This window comes from Falco biarmicus, chromosome 12 (assembly GCF_023638135.1).
Source record: "Falco biarmicus isolate bFalBia1 chromosome 12, bFalBia1.pri, whole genome shotgun sequence".
Lineage (NCBI taxonomy): Eukaryota > Metazoa > Chordata > Aves > Falconiformes > Falconidae > Falco > Falco biarmicus.
The window spans coordinates 4,404,298-4,424,684 of NC_079299.1; the positions used below are offsets into that span (position 1 = coordinate 4,404,298).

Here is a 20,387-nt window from a genome sequence, read left to right on the forward strand (position 1 = left end):
GTGGCAAAGGGAGGCGGCCAGGGCTGTTGCAAAGCTGGGGAAAGCTCTCCCGTGCATGCTTTCCCCTGCCAGGGGGGTGTTTTATTCCAAAGCTGAGACCCTGGATGCACTTCCACCTGCGCCTGGGTGCAGAGAAAAGGCCAGGTGCCCCAGGGAGAGCCCAGGTCTTGGCCAGACTGCACCAGGCAGTCTGAAAACGGGCTCTCTTACTGCCGCAGGGCTGCAGGTATCGCCCAGGGTCGTGCAAAAGCGTCCCATTGGACATGTCATGGGCACTGTGCTCATGGCTCTCTCTGGTTGCACCCCTGCTTTTTTCTTCCCCCTCTTTGGTTCTTCTGGAGATTGCTGCAGCCAGCACAGGCGGTCCCTGCGGTGCGGATGGAGCACTGTGCGCTGGCTGTGCTGCGCAGGAGCACAAACCTGGGGTGGGGGGATGGGGTGTCGTCAGGTTGCCCTCATTAGAGGTGTGTGAATCCTGAGCACTTTTTGGAGCGTGGTGCCATTTGAAAACACAGATGGACATAGGACACTCCCTGCTCCCAGAGAGGCCGTTGCACCTCCTTGTTGTCCTGGTGTCTTGCAGGCACAGAAGAATAAGGCACGATGGATGTCTATGAACCTCCAACACAGGATGTTGTAGTCTTTGGAGGTTTGACAGTGGTATTGGCCATTGGGATCTTCCTGTTCTCCTTCCTGGAGAAGGTCCTCCTTCCTTCTGAGGAAGCCTTGGCCAAGCAAGGCAAATACAATGAAACTGCCCAGCTGAAGAAAAAAGAGAAAAAGCAGAAAGAGGAAGCTGTAGAGAAAAAAGCAAAAGGAAAGGAAAAGGAAGAGAAACGAAACGGAAAGATCGCAGAGCAGCACCAAAGTGCTCCAGCTGTCAGCTCCGTCACTATCAAGAAACCAAATGTTCTTCCAACCCATGAGGAGCAGAAGCCTAATGGACCTGTCAAGAAGGCAGGTGCATCCGAGAAGAAACGCGAGCCAGGTAAGGCCAAGTTCCTCTGCGTATATCCCCATTGAGTAAGCCAGCAGAGGGATAGGAGAAGGGCTGGAGTCATCTCGTTCCCTTAGCAAAGAAAGAGCTGGAACGAACCTGCCTAGTGAAAGGCAGGAGACGACCTTGCTGCTCTGCGCCACCGGCACCGCTGCGTGGAGCGATGTCCCCTAGGGAGGCTGTGTCACGATGGAGTCCAGCTTCTGATGCCCACCATGTCTCTGCTCCCTGGCATTAGCAAAGCGTGCCCAGCTCTGGCTGGAAACGCTCAGTGTGATGGAGGGCGGTGGCAGGGCGGCAGGAGCAGGAGCAGAGCCAGGCAGAGGTGGCAGCTGGCTCAGGGAACGCTTGTCTGTGGTGAGCGCCGTCCCCAGCGCTCGTCACATTGCTTTCGGTTAGAGAGGTATCAAACTTGGCTGTGGACATCTGGGCGGTTGCTGGCGTGAAATGGCACTTACGGGGTTGAAGTCAACTGAGGTGATGCTACTCAGCCCTGCCGTTGGCTCGAGCGCTCCCAACCCCTCCTCTCTCCTCCCCAGCACCTGCGGACTCGGATGGGCCCCTCTACCTGCCCTACAAGACGCTTGTGTCCACGGTCAGCAGCACGGCGTTCAGCGAGGGGGAGGCCCAGCGGCTCATCGAGATCCTGAGGGAGAAAGCGGGCATCGTCCAGGACACCTGGCACACGGTAGGGCTGCCAGCACCGCCGTGGCCGCCAGGGCCGGGCCGAGCCTCGGGGGGTGCGGAGGGGTGAAGGCAGCCCGTTTTCGGGCAGGCTGTCCCCCGAGGGTCAGCCTTAGAGACGGGAGCTGAATTTTCCCTGGGGCAGAGGGCATGATCCTGTGCGTGTGGGGGGGAGGGGTTGGATCGGTCGGTGGCGGTCCCCGCTGATGTGCCACCCTGTGCCGGCAGGCCAAGCAGAAGGGTGGCCCGGTCGCTGTCCTGAAACGCCGGCTGGAGGAGAAGGAGAAGCAGCTCGCCACTGAGCAGGAGGCTGCAGCCGCTGCCAGAAACAAGAGGCGGGAGCTGAGCAAGGTAAGTGCCGCGCAGCCCTCCCGGCACCCCTGGCACGGGCCCTGCCCCTCACGGCATGGGGGCACCTCCGAAAGGGTTACACTTTTTAAAGCCTTCTGAGCTCGGAGGCCACTTGTTTCAAGTCCCCTTAGAGCAGGGAAATTCCTACGCTCAGGACTGACCGGGTGGCTTCTCTCCTCGAAGGAGCTGGTGGCCGAGCGGGCTAAGGTGACGGCTCTGGAGGGCAAGCTGAAGGAGCAGCTGCTGGCCCGCGAGCAGGAGATGGCAGCGGTGCAGGCACGCACGCAGGCCATCAACCAGGACCATGCCCAGAAAACGCAGCAGCTCCAGGACAAGGTGAGCCCCACGCGGTGCTCTGCAGCTTCCTCCGCTGGCTGCCGGCTGGCCTTCGGTGGCAGGTGCTGGTCTTTTGGAGAAGACCGAGGTGGACGACGGGACCAGAGCCTCAGGGAGGGGCGAGTGCCCCGCAGTGCTCCTGCCCCGTGGTGCTCAAGCTAGAAGAGGGAGGTGGGAGCATCCTCATGGGATGCGGCAGCCCCGGGGCTCTCAGCATCAGCAGACACCTCGCTGTGGCTTCCTTGCCAGTCCCTCTTGCTCATGGGGTGGGCTTCTCAGGAGGGAGCAGAGGGACCGGCGGTGGCGGCATTAACCCCTGTTGGGCTCTCCCTAGATCCGGACCCTGCAGGACCAGCTGGAGAACAGACCCAACACGCAGCTGGCTCGCCTGCAGCAGGAGAACTCCATGCTGAGGGATGCCCTCTACCAGACCAGCAGCTGGATGGAGAGCAAGTAAGACTGGGGCGGGGGGCAGAGCCTGGGGCCGCCCTCTGGCAAGCCCTGGGGGTGGCTGTCCATCAGGCTTGGCCACCCGCTTTCTGGAGGGTGCTTCTACAGGCACCCCAGCTAGCTGGAGGTAGAGGAGGGAGTGAGGAAGAGATTGCCAAATGGCTTTTGGGGGCCTGGCAGGGGAAACAAGGATGTTTTTCCCAAGTGGAAGGGCAGGGGAAACCCTCTCTGCTTTGGGGTCACCTGTGCTGATGCCAGCGGAGGGGGGCAGAGGGGACCAGAAGGCGCTGCAGCATTGCTCCCCACTTCGGGGACCTGCCTGGTGCATACAGAACAAACAGGAGCTAGGGAGAAGAATGTCACGCTCCTTTCTATAGAAGGTCTGAAATGGCTGGTGATTAACAGCGCCCAGCTAATTACAGAGCAGACTCCAGCTGCCTAGAGTGCTTTCTGCTGTGTCTGGGAACACAGATCCTTGCGACTTCTCCTTCATGAGAAAGGAATGCCTCCTGTGATGGAAACGCAGCTTTTGAAAAGTGATGTGTCAGCTCTCTGCACCCCGTCCCTGAAGGACCAGGCGTGTCCCAGAAACAGGCGAACGCCACCGCTGAGATGTTTCAAGCCCTGTTACCAGGCCCACAGGGGGATGTGTTCCCCCTGGGTAACGCCAGGGATGCTTGACTGGCCTGCGGGCTGGAATAACGCTGCTTCTCTTGGTGCAGGCACAACCCTGAGCTGGCCAGGTTGCGGAAGGAGTACGCCAAGCTGAAGAACGAGCTGTCTGAGAAGTCAAAGGTGCTGCAGCGAAAGGAGCAGCAGAGGAAGAGCCTGGAGCTCAAAGCGTCAGCCTTGCAGATGCAGATGGAGCAGCTGCAGGTCAGGCAAGCGCCTGCAAACCTGCTCCCCTCAGAGAGACGGGGCGCGTGGCTGAATTGTGTGGGATCCATGGGGCTGGCCATGGGGAGAGCTCGGGGGGAGATGAGCATCCGCATTTGGAAAGCGAGCTGCCTGGCGGACCCCCTGTCAGTTTGTCACATGCCAGGAGCTCTATTGCGCATCGCCGGCAAAGCCCAGGGGGCACGCTGCCCTGGTGGGAGCCGTTCTCGCTCACCTGTGAAGCTCACCAGCCGGCTGTGAGGGTGGGGGGAAGCCTAGATGCTGCACCCTGATGAGTGGTAGCCTCAGGTGAGAGAGGAAACCCAGTGGCCCCTGCCAGCGGGTGCTCACGAGGACGTGGGTGCTCCCTCTCGACTCTGAAGCCCTTGGTGCACGAGGTAGAGCTTGTGGCTTGTTTGTTGTCACCGGGGGGTGCCTGGATTTGGGGGTTTAGGGGTGTTTAAAGGACACCTCCCAGGTAGGGCCTCTGAGCACGCCGCTGGAGCAGTGGCGCATCGCTGGCTTGTGGCCACCGCGGCGGCTCAGTGCAGACCTGAGGTGACCCGAGATGTTCTGGAGGGGGGAAGGTCACCAGAGGGCCAAGGGAGGCTCAGGCAGATGCCTTCTTTTGACTCCTATGTAGGAAAAACTGGTAAAAAATATAACAAGGGACCTGGACCAGGAAACAACCAAACTCCAGGAGCTACTGAAGGTTACCAGGACCAACTGGCCAGAGGGGCAGAAACCATAAAGAAGTGAATGAACAGCTTCAGGAAATGGTCCCTGTGGTGGCCACAACCATCCCTCCCCTTGGTGCTGGCGGAGGGCAGGGGGAAGCGCGTGTCAGGCAGTGGTTGAAAACCAGAGACAAGGTGGCACTTGCTGCCAGAAGCCATCTGGGTGGCTTTGGGGAAGCTCGGGGAGCATAGGAGATGGTGGTCATGGTTCTCCCTGCTCAAAAGGCAGGACCTGGCCCACCTGTGAAATGCTTTGATGCTTGAGCTGCCACGAGGATAAGGTTGAGACCCAGCTGAGTAACCCACCTCTGTTTTCCTTCTCCAGGGGGAAGAGGAAGGTTTGAAGAAAGGGACTTCAGCCTGACCAGTCTATGAGCTAGACCTTACCGCTCCTAAAAATAAAAACATATACTGACTTTACTGTAGATAAAAGTTACAAGCCAGTAGGGACCTAAACCCTAGGTTTGAAACTAGGTTTAGTAACATTTTTATTATTACATATTATATAATATATTTATTATTGGAAAATAAAATTGCAGAAAACCCCAACCAGTAAACACTGCAGGCATGTGTTTGTAAGAAAATCTTCATAGTGTTTTGTACAACCAACAGTTTGTTCCCCAGGGAGACGCTCCGGCCACGTCGGGGCAGGCAGAACCCACGCATGTGTGAAAAGGGAAGACTGTGCTTGTACATCAACTGCTGCAATTATTTTTTCCCTTTCTATTATTTCTATTTTTTTCTTTTTATTTTCCTTTTTTTTTGTTGGTTGGAGTGAAAGAAGTGTGAAAGTGAGAGCCACCACGGAAGGAAGCCTCTCTTTGATGGGTGGCTCTTGGCACGTATCCTTTTGTGTACTTCTGGGTGTCGGTGCAATTATAATGACGTAGTGAAAAGAGCTTATCCTTGCTTCATTTTCCCGGTTATTGTTTGTTAATTTTTATTAAGTTTGCAAGCCAGCCAGGTGTTTGGGGTCACTGAAGAAGGACCCAGCTGTGGCCGGGAGCAGATCCTTTATTCCCCGCCTTGCTCGCTGTGCTGCAAACAGCCATACCTTCTGTTTTTCCTCCAAGACACGCAAAGGAGAGAACCCTTCCCTTCCAGCCACGTGTGTTTTCACGCTGGCGGTGCACCCCGAGGTCCCCTGCCATGGGGTCAGGCTGAGCGTGGGGACAGGGCAGAGCAGCGTGAGCGTGGGGACAGGGCACAGCAGCACAGCCACGCCAGCCCGGCGCAGGCTGCTCCTGCTCGCTTAAGCCTCAGCGCACCCCTGTAATTCTGACCCTGCGGGTGCTGCGTGGTGGTGGTCCTTGGGCACTGCCGGGCTCTCCAGCCTTCTCTCTCCCCTTCTTGTGGCTTTTTTTTTTTTTTTAATTTTTCCTTTTTGTTTTATTTCAAGTTGGTTTCTTAGGGAATGGCAGAGACCATGTCACAACTCGGTGCCTGTCTCCTCACAATAAAGCTGCTGAGCGCAGCGCTGACATCAGCGGCATTTGAGGAGCTGGTGGGGGGAAAAGGCCCCCAAAGTACTTGGTACCTGCTGGGTGTGTGAAGAACCAAGGCCAGGACGGGGATGAAGGCCAGACGTGCCTCCGTTTTGCTCCCAGAGAAGTCAGCATGTGCTCAGCCTCTATATCAGACACAGCAGAGACTCCACGCAGGCAGGACTGGGTAGACACGTGTCCTGTCCCCCCAGCACTGCAGCTTTCTGGGTCATGATGGAGAAGGGATGTGCAAGTCACACTTGGGCTGTGGGGTCTTTGATCAGGCAAGAAGATGGGGTCCTGCTGAATTCAGGCTGAGGGAATGGCAAGCTGAGAGCCCCCACGCAGCCCCCCACTGCCCCCCAGACCTGCCTCCCACCCTTGTCCAGAGGCACCGAGCTAGCTGGGGCTTCGCTGACTGAGCAAGGGCTGCCGCCCCCAGAAGCCGGGGCACCCATCAGTGCTGAGCTCGTCAATGCTCATTGCAGAAATGGGCTGAGCACCTTTGGGGGGTCACGCTGAGCCGCGAGAAGGACCACCCCCGCCTCCCCAGATCCGGTGGGTGGCTCGGTGACACCCCTCCATCACTGCCTGCAGTGCCTCTCAGGATGGGAGGTGATGGAGCGCCGCACCTGGCCAGAGGGCTGTGTGTCCCCGGGAGGTGGTGGCCCCAGCCCCTTGCGCGGCAGCTGAGACCCCACGCACTCACTACAAGCCCTGCTGCCGCTGCAACCCCCAGCCCTGTTGTACGTGCATAGGCTGCATACCCGACAAGTACCCCGGGCTCTGGCAGGTCCATCTCCCCGCACCGGAGGGACAAACCCGGTGAGCAGAGCTTTTCCCCGCAGCCACCATTAGCCTTCAGTTTCTCTACCTGGGCTTTGCGGCGCATGGGAAGGACCTCATGAACCAAGGACGGCCAGTGACAGCACTGTCATGTCTGCAGCATGCCTGGCCTGATACCTTTTGCCTTTGAGATCCTCAAAAAGTCAGGGAACGCCTGGATTTTACCAGCATTGCAAACTGGGCTGGAGCAAGCTGTTGAGCGTAGCAGGGTGGCCATCACCCTCGGAGAGCCCCCGGTAGCGAGAGCCCCCCAGCAGCAGGTGCAGCAAAGTGATGCGATCTTTTTCCGCTTTTCAGCTTTTTCTTTTTTGCTTTTGCAGCAGCGATTCCCTTGATTGTGAGCTCTTGTGCAAATCTTTCTTTTCTTCCTTCCCACCTTATGGCTTATCTCACGCGTTGTTGATACTTACAAACAACAACCTCAAATACCTAAAATTATCTATAGTCTTAAAACCTTATATTGATATATGAAAAGTTAAGATAAAAATGAAAGCATCCTAGATAATGTCTATAACTGTTGGCCGATTAGGTGGTGTATAGATTATGCGAAGTTTTTATAACGTTTTGCATTTGCCATTGTTGCAGATTTCATTTGAGTTACCACATGTTGAATAAGTCGGATAGAACAAGAAATAATAGATGGCAAACCCAAAAATGTGGCTAAACCACGTAAGACAAAAAAGAGGATACGCTTAATATTTGGGCTACATGAAGCCATGAAAATAGATCTAAACCTGGGCTCTTCCAGGTTTGGACTGGGACATGGGCCAGCTTTCGGATTCCTGTAGTAATCTGTTGAACAATTTTGTCGCTATCATCAATTTTAAGCAGCAATTAGAATAATTTAGCTTACCACAAACACCTCCTTTTTCGGTTAGCAGGTAATCGAGAACCATGCGATGTTGCAATATTACTGTTTGCATTTGCGTAGCCTGATCTGCCAATAGGTCAAGGGCATGCGCTGTCTCGTCAGTAGTGATCTCTAGGACAGTCTGCAATCGAATAATGTGATTTAGATTACAGATAGGTTCTCGAGCACCATTAAGCCACACACTGGGGTTCCAGGTAGCAGGTCCATAATGTTGTAGGTTATGTTGAGGGGTCCACTTCCCTGGGCCCCAAGTCTGATCACTACCGCCTGTTACAGAAGTGCCAATGGACCGCTGATATCGATTAAGGTCATCATATGTCCTAACTCCTAAACTATCTCTGTTCTCCCCTGGTAGTAGGAAATAGAAGGGGCGTATATAACCCACATAACATGTTCCACTCCAATTCTTAAACATTATTTGAGCTTCTAGATTTTCCAATAAGTCCTGGCCTATTAGGGGCTTTGGAGCTCCCAGTAAGTAAAGAAATTCATGAGTTATCCATTGTTTTCCAATTTTAAGTTTCAGTGGCTGAAAGAAAGGCCGTCGTTTCACTTCCCCCGTGGCACCAATAACTTTTATCATATTACATCTCAATTCATGCCTGTTTGTATTCAAAACCAAATATGTAGCTCCAGTATCAATCAAACACTCCATTTCCTCATCCTCTAGCCCCCATTCTACTTTGCAGGTTTCCTCTGAAAGCATCATTTCCTCGTTCCTTCTGAGTGCTCTTGAAGGCTGCTGTCAACTTAGTATTAGTGGTTTCCTTTGTTGATCCCTGTTTCGACATACCATCTATGCAACATCTAACATTTTTCTAATATCCCTCGCCTCTATTCCTTGGAGTTTTTGTAGTTTCCACCTAATACCATTTGATGCTTACCCAAAAAACAGAGTAGCCAACTGCCCTTTTCCTTTTTCTGCTTCAACATCCAGAGATGAACTAGAAATCTGAACTAGAAACGAGGTGTATTGTTAAACCACCTCTCTCTTTTACTACTGACCTGACCATTCCACAGGGAAAAAACCCTGATTTAAAAAATTTATTCCTTTTTTACTGCTTGGCTATCACATGATTTTATCATCTGTGAAGCCATGTAAGGAACGATTAGTTCTCCGAGTTTTACCAGATCTGTTGGAGAGTATTTCAGAGTGAGCTGCGCTGTGCTATTCCCATTACGAAAATCAGCCTTTAGTCAGGCTGCCACAAAAATGGCCTGATCTCCTACAATTTAGATAGAATGAAACGTCTTGGGGAAAATGAATTCTCTAGCTTCAAGAACACAATTCCGGTTTTTAGAACTTTTTAGCAATCCTAAGCTTTTCTTTAAATGCCCTCTAAAATATTCCAATGCAGAGGAGGAAATGTTGATTCTTACATTTACAAAGGCACATAGGTATGAAAAAACAGGAGTTCTTTCCGTAACTGGGAAAGAGAAGATGTTGACTAAAAGCAGAATGGATAGGAACAGACAAGAATCTTTTTGGCAAGGGCAATCTCCATGTCTCAGCTCTTCTTTGTCAAACAGATCTGCTCATCTGTTTTCAGTCTCTGCAAAGAAGAGGGACAATGGCAATTCCAGCAGTGAGTGCCCTTTGATATTTCACCACGCTGACCACAGAGGCGCTGGGAAAAAACATCATCATTATGCCATTCACTTGAGAAATAAGGAGGCTAATTGCTGGGGCAGGGAGCACATGGGGGAGAAGCTGCTGGCTGTGGCACAGCCTGCACAGCAGGTGCAGCTCCAGCCAAGAGGGGCCTGTCGTGTCTGTCATGTCCTTAGAGCTCCACTTTCTACTCCAGTTTGGCGCTGCATGTTAGCCTTGAGATGCTGAGTCACTTTACAGGCACTTGCACAGGCTGACTCCCACGGGACAGCTGAAGCAAACGCTGCCTTCAAACATCCGTGCTGTGCCTGATAGTTTCAAACAGGTGTCGTGCGGAATTAAACTCTGTAATTCTGGGTAAGTTACAACGCAGGTATGTTTATTGCAGTGCCGGGTGCAAAGGGGATTGCTCCTCCTAACTTGCACACCTACTTGTACTCACAATACGTATTTATACAGTGAAGTTGTTTAGTTCTGCCCAAAGTCTACACCTACTAAGTATTGGTCAGCTGCTTTCTCACTTCAATTCAAAGGTACAGTTCATTTTAAATTTACTGAGCATGCTCCCCGAGCGGGGGATTCACTGTCTTCAGGGGGGCCATCTGAGTAGGAGGTCGTGATCTCCCACTGCCACAATTATTTTATCCTAGTGTTGTCCTTGACTCTTATCACATGAGTAGTTTTCCTTTCAGCAATTAGCACAACCCTGTCAGAAGGCTACCGATTGCCCTTCTTGTGGAGCTAGCTCCTCTGCACCAGTACTGACTGTCCCTTCTGAAGAGCTGAGCGGGCCGAGCCCCAGGCCTTCTCTCGCAGCCACTGAGGCTCCTGCCTGCCTCTCGGTGGTTCCTGTCAGCTGTGCAACTGCTGCCTGTCGGCTTTTAGGTGCTTCACTGCGTTTCTCGCATGAGCCGCCTCCTCTGCCCCCTCTGAGTGGCGCCGGGGCCGGGGGCTCAGCTCAGCTCACGGCGGCTCCTCGCTGCCGCTCCTTCCCGCCCGAGCTTCTCCCCGGCCCCGGCGCCAGCGCCCGCCGCGGGCTGCGGCCCCACAGGGGGAACAGGCCTCGTTTCCGGGGGCTGCAGGGCAATCCCCCGCCTGCAGCTCCCTCCTTCCCTGCCCTCCGTGCTCGCAGGGCCCTTCCTCGCATTTCTTTCCCTCACAGCTCCTTGTCTCCGCGCTGTTTCACCCGGCCTGAAGCAGGTTTTCCTCAGGCAGCCGCGGCCGAGGGGCTGGGCCGGGCCCTGTGGCGGGCCGCTGCTGGGCGGGCCGTGCCTCACGGGGACACCTCACAGGATCCCCTGCCAGAGCGCCCCGAGCCCCCTGCTCTGCCTTTGGTCTGCGCACCTGGCTTTGGAGCTGTGCTGGCCAGCATCCCGGCACTGCCTGGGAAGCTTGAAAAGGTATTTATAAATGAGCCGTTGTATTTAGTGGATGCGAAGGGCATGAAATCAGCTAGCTGCCAGTTAGCTGCAGAGGTTTGTAAGAGGAATAAAGCCGCAGCTAACTGAACGGGCCCTCAAAGGGGAGGGACGAGCTGTGCTTAACCAGGAATGTGTGAGCTGGCAGGTGGGATGGGGCTTGGGTCACCTCCCCTGCCCACCAGAGCCTGGCTGTGGCAGTCCTGGGCTCCCTGTTCTAGAGCAAGGCACCAGAGCCCCATGGTTCTGTGGGCAGATAAGAATATGTCAGCCTAAGGGAGGCCATAAACCTGGGCTCTGCTTCAGAGTGCCTGATGTGAGCTGTTGGGAAATTTATGAATTAGACAAGAGCTGAAGAACCCCAAGAGATTCCAGCCGCACCTCTGTTCAGATTCCTGGGACACCTCCTTGAAACTTTGGGTGTTTGAGGGGAAAAAAGCAAATGGACCCAATCCTGACCTCTCAGGGCTCTTTTACTCCTTCAGCTCTACCACTGAGATGCACAGCTCTTTGGGGCTTGTGTGCCCTGACCTGGCTGTGTGCAGAAGAGTTTCCCTGTGGGGCAGCAGCGGGTGGGCTGGGTGACAGGGTAAGCTCGCAGGGGTTTGGGGCTGTGGAACTGTGTGGTCTCACGTCCTTCTCAACACCGAGGGCACGGGAAACAGAAATGCCTTCTCCAGTGTTATCCAAGCAGTTGCAGAGCCCCTTGGTCTCTGTCCAGTAGGACACACTCAGAAAAACTTAACTTGGATGCAGCTGTACCTTCTTCTGCAGCAAATGACTGCTTTGAGCAGAACTTCAGACTCACTGAGTCCTATGATGAAAAACTAACAGAGCAGGCTGAATGAGTTGAAGAAAGGCTGGTTTATGTTTCTGTGAATGAAACGCGTGATCGTGTTGTGATACCTTCTGGGAGAAGTTGTATTGTGGTTGCCATTGCAGGAGGTTTTTTGCCTTGCTACTGGTTTGCTCAGTGAAATAACTCGGAATTCACAAATATTCAAGAATTTTAGCACGTGTAATCGCTTGCTCAAAATTAAAACTGAAGAGTAGCTGTAATTTGGGGTTCATTTTGTTTCTGTTTTTTGCCCGCTTCAATTACTTAGGAAGCAGGAACAATGCCATATGGCTTGGGCACCCACGTGCGCATGTGCTATGAGCGCAGAGGCAGCAGTGTGGTGAATTGTTCCAAGAATAATTACTCAGCTGAATGTTGCTTCTGCGAGCTATTTGGAAAATATTTGCTAATAATCAGTTTCTGCATAAAAGTCAGTATTGGTTTGTAGATAGCAAAATGAGCTATATTTGTCAACTAATTTATTCACAAACTTTTCAATCAAAGCTTGTTTTTCTACACAAAGAAAATTACCTGTGTCAATAGATAGTATTTTGCTTAAAACTTGAGAGGTTTATCAGCCATTACCTGAACCAGCAGTTCAGTTAAACCTTTGGCAGAGCATCTTACCTCTTTAAATATTCAGCAGTAGAATTAAATAGGTGTTGAGAGAAACAAAAGATTTTTAAACCAAAATGAGGAAATTATCAGTAGGGGTTCTGAAGTACGGCTGCCTCACTTCCTTTGGTGGCACTCTAGGTAGCCTTTTTGTGGTGAAGTGGCACATGAGGACTTTCCACTGGCAAGTGCAAAGCCTAGATGAGAAATGGGAATTATTCTGTAACAGTGAGACAGTTGCAGTGTCAGGCTGTGCAGACTCTTTAGATATGGGAGGAAGGAGTAAGCACTGTGCTGCTTGTGTGTTATTTTGTTCTGCTAGGTTCTCCAGAACCCCAAGGCTGGCATTTGTGTTTCTTATAGAAAAAAAAAAAAATCAAGTGCGTTAGTTCTGGTAAACTAAAGTAACTTGGAGAGGAGGTTAATTACTGCTATGTGCCTGTCTGTTCTTACTTTTCATAAAGCATCTGCTGTAGCCCACTGCAGAGGATGGCTGTGGGCCAGGCAGACCTTTGGTCTGACGCAGGGTACGGCCACTCTTGCACCACGCAGGGAATGGCTGCGTTATCCCCTGCCATATAGGTGCTTTACAGTCACCTTGAGTGAAGAATAGCAATGCAAGTAGTGGGTGCCTCAAGGGAAATTCAGCTGAAAAAACCACAAAGAGCTACATTCTATTTGATCAGATCCCACAGATAGTATTTCTATACTTCATATAGGTATACTTAATATACAGACCATACTGGTGTGGATTTTACTGATTTATCCCCCTGCAAAGAAGGCACATTTTGCAGTCAAGCACAAAATGTCTTACCAAACTGTTTACGTTGTAGTATCTCCTAGAAGTTTGTTTCTTATGGAATTGCAGGTCCTGTCACACTTAAGAATTCTCCTCCAAGTGTCTTTCCAGCCTGGTTTTGCTTAATTTGTGAGCTCTAATGAGATCATAGCTCAGGGTGAAGGTACTACAGGCAAGTTGCCTCCACAAGGCAAACACACTCCAGTCGTAATGGATTCAAGTGTCCTGCAAAACTGTAACTCTACCAAATAACAGGGCTAATAGTTGTGTTTATCAGTAATGAAATGTGAGTCGGGGAAGGACAGATGTTTGAGTCTCACCACCTGTGACAGCTGGTGCGTGTTGTGGGATGTGACAGAATTGACACCGAAGATATGTGCCTGACACCAGGCACTGCCTCCCTTCACACTGGTTTGGTTTGGTGGCTTCTTTGGTTAGGCTGTATTGTTAGGATGGAAGAGGAATGAGCAGTAAAGGCTGTAAATCAATGCAGCTCCATAGCTGGCAGCCATGTGGTTATGGATGATGAGAATATCCCCTGGACAGTCCTGAAGATGAACGCAGAGATGGTTTGTGTCATTCAGCCCACATGCGGGGGGGGGGGGGGGGGGGGGCGGGGCATTTAGTCCTTTGGGATTTGTTTTGGTCTTGACTAGTGCCATATTGCCTTTACAGTTGAAATGCTTTGTGTGCTATGACATGTATGGAAACGGCATCATGTCTCCAGAAGACAGAAGCAACTGATGCCACCTTCTGTCTTTTGCTGTCTCGAAGCAAGCAGTAGGTTGTAAATTCTTCTAGTGCAGCTTTGTGGAGCTGGCACTCTCTTTCCCTCTATTCAAGCAAGAACACTGGCGAGCTGCCTGCCCTCCCCCAAGAGCCTCATCCTTCAGGTTTGTTTGCACACTGCTTGCCAAACGCCTAAAAAAAAAGAACCAATCAGATAGCATTTGCTTAATGCATTAATGAATCTGCTTAGGTGTCATCAAGTCCAATTTTGCAGTGAGCTGTGACAGCTTAATGCCTTGGGACTGAATTGCTGAGGAGAAGTTGCAGGGTGATGGGTGTCCTGACTGCTGAAACCTGAGGACTTGAGCATGCCATGTCCCCCAGCCCAGAGTTAAACTTTCCTTGGTACTAATGGAAGCATGTAAACAAAAAACAAAGACCTACAAAGGTAGGTCTCCCTTGTCTTCCTTGCAGCAAACATGCTGTTTGCTGCGTGGTTAATGCCCTTTCCCAAAGGAACTTGAACTCCTTGACAAGCTGCACGGGAGCAGATTTTACTTCCTAGTGTTTGAGTTGTATTTAAAAAAAAAAAAAAAGTTTTAAAGGATCATTTGGGAATGCATGATTGTAATAGCCTTTGTTATTCCTAGCAAAATGCATGTGAAAACCAGACTCAGTCGATGCTAGCTCCTTCCCTGTCTCCTGCGGTGATGCACTGGTGGCTCTGTAGCAGATATATCTTACATCTAAGGGCTGATACACAAAATTCTGACACTTCTGAAAAAGCAGCCTGTAGCCAGTGGCACTGATCCTCAAAGAAACAGCGCACTGCATGTTTCTTCACACCAGGAAGGCCACTCGGATGCTGAAATGGCAGTGGTTAGCTTTCTGGCCAGCATGAGGAGGGGGCCTGGATCCACCCCTGCAGGTGTCCACCAGAGCTTTTGGGGTGAGCCTTAGCAGACGGTTGGTCCAAACAGACCACATTAGCGCTCAGAGGAACAGGTCTGTGTTTTTCCTTCATCACACACAGGCTTACCTTAAATACCCAGTGTAACAGGCTTCAGGGGTCTGCAGCCAGCCTCTGTGTTCGTTCCTTTGCTGGTTGAACCAGCGGCACATTTCAGTCTATGCCAGGCAAGGCTCTGTCACTGAACGCTGTGCCACTCCGGATTGCAGGAGCATGGGCAAGGCTTGTGTGCGCCGTGTCCCTTCCACAGCTCCTCTGCGGCTCTCCTTAGAGCTTCTTTGGGGACCCCTGAGATGCCAGTGGGTCATTTCTTTGCTTCAGGAAAAACATTGGCTGAGAACTTCCTCTCGGAAGCTGTAGCTTCTCTGGGAAATTCCTAAACCTTTAGACTTCCTACAAAAGCAATAGGTACATATATATGTATATATATAAAAATTATTTTTTTTAGTAGAAGCTTACAAGGCAAGCATTTGACATAAAAATAAGAGCTTTTTTCCCCCAGATGTTTGCATGGTTTTCTCAAATGTTTCTGAACATCTCAACTACTGTTTAACTGAAAATCGTTTTCAATCAAGAAAAAAAATCTTTATTTACCTGTTTTGTGCAAAATTAAAGACCACAATAAAACTATGTGTTTGGCGAAAATTTGTATTTTTATTTCCAGCGAAGGTTTTTGTTGCATCTTTTAAAAAAAAGCACAGACAACAGGCTACATAAAGAAGCTTTATTTCATCTTTTAGTCCGTGTGTTGAAGTTTTTTCCCTGACATTTAAAATCAATTACAAGTTTGCTATTAGCGCTGATGGGAATGAGGTAAGACGTATGCTGTCGCCTCTTGTCATGGCTTCCTGTGGATCCCGTGGTTAAAAAAAAACACCCCAAAACCAAAACCTCAACCTAAACCAAAAAGCTTGAGCAGCCAGAATTGATCTGTTTATTGTATTTTCATGGTCAGTGTTTGCCTCACTGACTCAGAGCTCTTTGGCAGCTGTAGAAAGGAAAGTGACCCTGCCTGAGCCTCCAGCAGAGCCTGTCACAGCATTAAGCTTGCCGTTACAGCCACATTTCAAGGACACTTCTTTGTTTGGATGCTGACATTACTACTCCTCGGTACAAGAAATGCAAACCTCCACTGTCTTTCAGTAACTGCTTAAAAATCATCAAACTCGGCATTAAGAAATGCCCATGTTGATACAAAGCAGCACTTGATGCCCCATAGCAGAGCATAAAGCTCTTCCCTGCAGGAAGCTCACCTTTTAATCCTCTCATTCCTTGAGAGGCAGCATGTCTTATAAAAAGCCGTGCTAAAGTCTCAGAAAATGTTGTTAACTAGATGATGGAGTTTTATGTTCAAGAAAGATGGTGAAGTCCTGGCTTTGCTTTAAGATAATGGTGAAACCACTGACATAATTGCTCTTACTCAGATGAGGAACTGAATGACACAGTGTGAGTAGGGTGTATGGAAAGAGATTTGTTTCCTTAGCAGCTGAATCCATCATAGTGGTATCCAAAGTACCTCGGGACCGAGCGATTGGGAAACCACTGACAAGGCTGAAAAGTTGTGTTTCCAAGTTCCGTGCCTCAGTTTCCCCATCTGCAAAGAAAGCTTAACCATCCTTGGCTAGTTTACCAAAATACTTTCTTGTCTGTAGCTGAACATCTAGAGTTTCTTGCAGAAAAATGTGTGCTGGAGGGCAAAGTGCACACTGCTGTACTTACCATATCCCTGAGGAAAACACTGCAGAAAGCATCCCCAGCCTGGGCAAGCTTGCAGTGCAGTTGGACAAGACCATGAACAAGATGTGGGGAAGAACATGCTATTGCAGCTGGAGTCCAGAGAGGATACGAGAAGGTATACAGGCACTTCAAAATGCAGCACCCCATTGAGCTGCTGACCCTTGTTCTTGGTGAGGCTGTGTGGGATCTACTTTGCAGGCCTTGAGGAGTGGCTGGCTCAGGATCCACAAACTCGTTAGCAGTTACCTCTACTAGTGTTCCCCATGAAGTTTTTCTCCCTACCCCCAGATTCTCCTCTTTATGGCACTCACATGGTCTCTTCTAGATGTATTGATGTTTCAGTTACCTGCCTGCCTCCAGGTGCAGTCATGAGGTCTAATTTGGCCTGGAGGCTCAAATTGCTTCGAGCTTTGCCAGCATGGGATTATGGGATTTCAATACACTCGTTGTTTGCCTCTTTTCGTGACAAAACTTCATACAAAAGGCTCAGCACACAGCTACCAGCTTGATGAAAAGGAGCTGTCTGCTAAAAGAGCTGTTCCCACTGTGCTGCCACTGCCTTGGAGTGGGCAGGGGCAAAGCTGTTCCTCCTCACTTCTCCCACCGATGCACTGTGCCAGCAGAATCCCCCCATACTTCATTTCTGGCATCTAGTGTAAACGATAGCTTGACTGTTTTTCATTTGTTACTGTTTTCTGCTGTGGGCTAGTGACTGGAAATTATTTTCTCCCCAAGATTGACATGGATAATGTGATTCAGAAGAGGAGCTCTTTCTGAAAACATCCACAGGTTGGCCATGGTGGCTGTTTGATTTCAGTGCAGTCAGACTCAGTCCTCTGATTCCTACTATTTCCCCCACCCCCTCAGCAGGTTCAGTGAAGGGAAAAGGAGGCAGAATTGCATCCTATACAATTTTATTTTAAGAGCAGCTATTTAAACAAACCAAACCAAAAATCCCACCCCACCCCTTACATGCAGTTCAAGGTAGCCATACAAAACTTTTCCTCCACTGTAGGAGGAAAAAACCAGTTTTGTTTGAAATAGCGAAGGTGAAAGGAGGAATATATCCATCTACCGCTGCAGTATTGTCCATTAATTTATTGTGGTCTGTGAGTACTTGGATTTTTATTTTTTTAAAGGAAAGTCCACCAGCCTATGCCTGTTTTTCCTTTCTGTCATGTTCAGGCAGTTAATTTCTGGATCCATAGAGAATCTGAATGGAAAGCCATTAACAAGGAAATGGGGTCCTTCCTCATTGTGTCTTGTCTCCGTGTTTATTTTGTCATTATGTCCTCCAGCTCAGGAAAGTGAGGAAGAAGCTGTTTTGTTGCTGTCTGTTTGAGACAGGCTGTTACCTGCCTCAGTCTGCGTATCCTCCAGCTCGTGGTATGTGCTTTGGCAAGCTCTTATTAGGGATTGCTGAAAGCTGAAAGTGTTTTTCAAGACCTCTTCAAAGTTGATGGCAGGTGAAAGGGGTTGCAGGCCTAATTTCTCTTGTCTCTGTTCCCAGTTCAAGTCTCCTTCACCTTCATTACATAAATGGCATGTTCAATAGCCTGAACAAATCTTTTCATCTGCTAGCACTTTTACTTTTCCATCCAAACGATCCCATTTTTTTTCTCTTTCAGAAATGAATGAAATGAGATCTTTTCCAGCTGTTTGTAAGACTTGATATAAAGAAACAGCTCTGCTCCTCTGTGTCACTTTTCCCCCAGCGCATTCAGGGCCAGCCGCTGCCTGACCCATGCTGTGCTATGGGGGTACAGAGAGGGCTTAGCAGGTCCAGCATCCCAAACGTGGTTTGGTGGCTGCCACCTGGTAAAACGTGGGCTTCTAAACATGCACGTTTTATCCTTCATCTCCATGGTGGCCTGTCTCTGTTACCATGAATGTACCTGTTGGTTTACAGGTTTTGAGGTTGTGTGTTCTCTGCTTTTAATCTTCATGAGTCCTTCAAATCAGAAATGCAGTCCTGAATGAAGCCTCAGCCCCACACCCCAAACCGTGCTTGACAAATTTTCTGCTCAGCAGATGAGTAGCGTTGAGGGGGAAAATGGGGCTCCTGGGACAAGTGCAACTAATCTTTCTGTAGGAGCAGAGGGATTTTAAAGTCTGAGGACTGAACTCTGCATCGCTGGGGCTCCATTCATGGTTCTTGCCTTGGCTTCAATGTGGCGGTGTTCGGAGGTGTTTTCTCTTTTGTGCAGCTTTGATGTTGGGCAGCTGCCTCACTGTCCACAGTAGCTCACCAAAGCACTTCAAAGCAAGTCATCAGGGCCTGTAACCCTTGCAATGGCGCTTCAAGGCAGCAGAGCCAGTATAGTAGGGCTGCAGTTAGCACCGTGTGTTGCTCTGTAGTAGTGGTCCATGGGGCAGCACTGGGGGAGCTGATGGACTTTGCCCACCCCCTTAAAGGTGCACCAGCCCAGGTCTGGCTGCACCAGACAGGTACCCATGCTGATCTTCAGGGAACTGGGCATTCAGTAAAAAACATAGCAGCTGGGTTCAGTTTGCAAAGTTATTTGGGCTGATTTCAGGTAAACTTGGAGAGAAGGCTTTGGCCTTTTGAGTCGTATCTAACCCTCAGGAATATGAGAGGTGTATTTGCATATACTGTGTTAGCACACTGGCTCGCTGGCCCTGCTTTTGACATGAACCAAGGTATTTTTCTTTTTTTTTTCCCCTGTGCCCATGTGCCCCCAGACTTTGTGAAGGGTTTCCTCAGATGGTGATTGGTTTTGGGTTTGGTTTTGCCCCCGCCCCCCCCCTCCCCTTCTATAATAACAGTTCTATTATGGTAAAGCAAATGAAACGCGGGCTTGTACTAGACAGCAGGCGCTAGCAGTTGGTTTCTCTGCACCCTCAGATGAGGTGCAGCTTTGTGTGGCTGCTGACTCTTCAGGATGCCAGAGCAAACAGGTGGTGAGATGCTGCACTTGGTAGAGTGTTAAAGCCTGCAATTAGCCAGTATACAGTTAACTAGATTGGCCACATGAGGAAGCAAGTGGCCTTAGTTTAGGACCACATGATCCTGAACGCATTAGGTGGCAAGGCACAGTGTGTGTCTGTACAGTGCCCTGGGTCACCAGAGGGTGTTAGATGGGCTCTGGGCAATCCTAAACTGGGCTGTCTTTCTGCTACCTCACGGTGGTCTCTGTTCCAGTTTGTGGGTCCTCTTTGGGGACTGGTGCTGTGATGTGCTTGAGTGTCTGGGACACCTCATCCTTGTCCTCAAGTACACACTTGCAGCTCGGAACTTTCTGGCCTGCATCCCTTTGTATTGTGACTGTCCAAGAAGCCTCCTGAAGTCCTGTTTTTCAACCCTTGTAGATGTTAAAATATTCTCTATGACTTCCCAGGCATACAGCAATTTCTGCTCCACTGTATTGAAGGAGCATGGGGAATAGGCTTTTGTCTCAACAAGGTCTGATCTGGAAATGTGTCTGAGGCAGGTGGTAGGTAGGGTTTCACTGTGCTCAATTAAGGTTACTCAGAATGGAGATCATTTTATAATTTCATGGAAGGTGTTGAAGAAAAAATATCAAATGTTTAATTCTAAACCCCTTTCACAGCTATTGCTGTGAAACATAAACATGTTTCCATAGATCACATCAATTTGGTGGAATCACTGTGTTTCTCCACTGGAAAAATTTGGCAAGCTGTAGTCAAGATACTCTATCCATCAGCCTGAAAGCTCCTGATCCGCACATATAAAGCTCTGATACTGCTGATCTGGCAGCTCTTAATAAAGTATCTCTGTAAAGGAAAATAGTACCCTTAAACCCTATGTTGTTTTAGATTTCTTTTTGAAATGCCTCAGCGTTTTCTTCTCCAGCTGACCCATTCCCAGTTGTTACCCAGCCACAGACAGTCGTTGCTAGATCAAGAGAAGCTGTGCTTTGCTGCTCTCCCTGCAGTTTTTTTTTACTCTGATGTCCTTAGTGAGGCTGGAGCGCTTTTGTCTGCCTCAGTTTCCCAGTGTATTTTTACACTTCTTGAGTGATGTCATGAAGAGCTGTTAAGTGCCACTTGTGGCA

At 50.0% G+C, this 20,387-nt stretch overlaps 1 protein-coding gene across 1 annotated transcript; it reads left to right on the plus strand.

The window, feature by feature from the left end:
* The first annotated feature begins 603 nt into the window (after positions 1-603).
* LOC130157662 (ribosome-binding protein 1-like) lies at positions 604-4,795 on the plus strand. Its single transcript, XM_056357547.1, has 7 exons — positions 604-988; positions 1,537-1,685; positions 1,910-2,032; positions 2,216-2,368; positions 2,703-2,821; positions 3,541-3,694; positions 4,757-4,795. Exons 1-7 carry the CDS (start codon positions 604-606, stop codon positions 4,793-4,795), a joined length of 1,122 nt encoding a protein of 373 aa, XP_056213522.1.
* Positions 4,796-20,387: the final 15,592 nt, after the last annotated feature.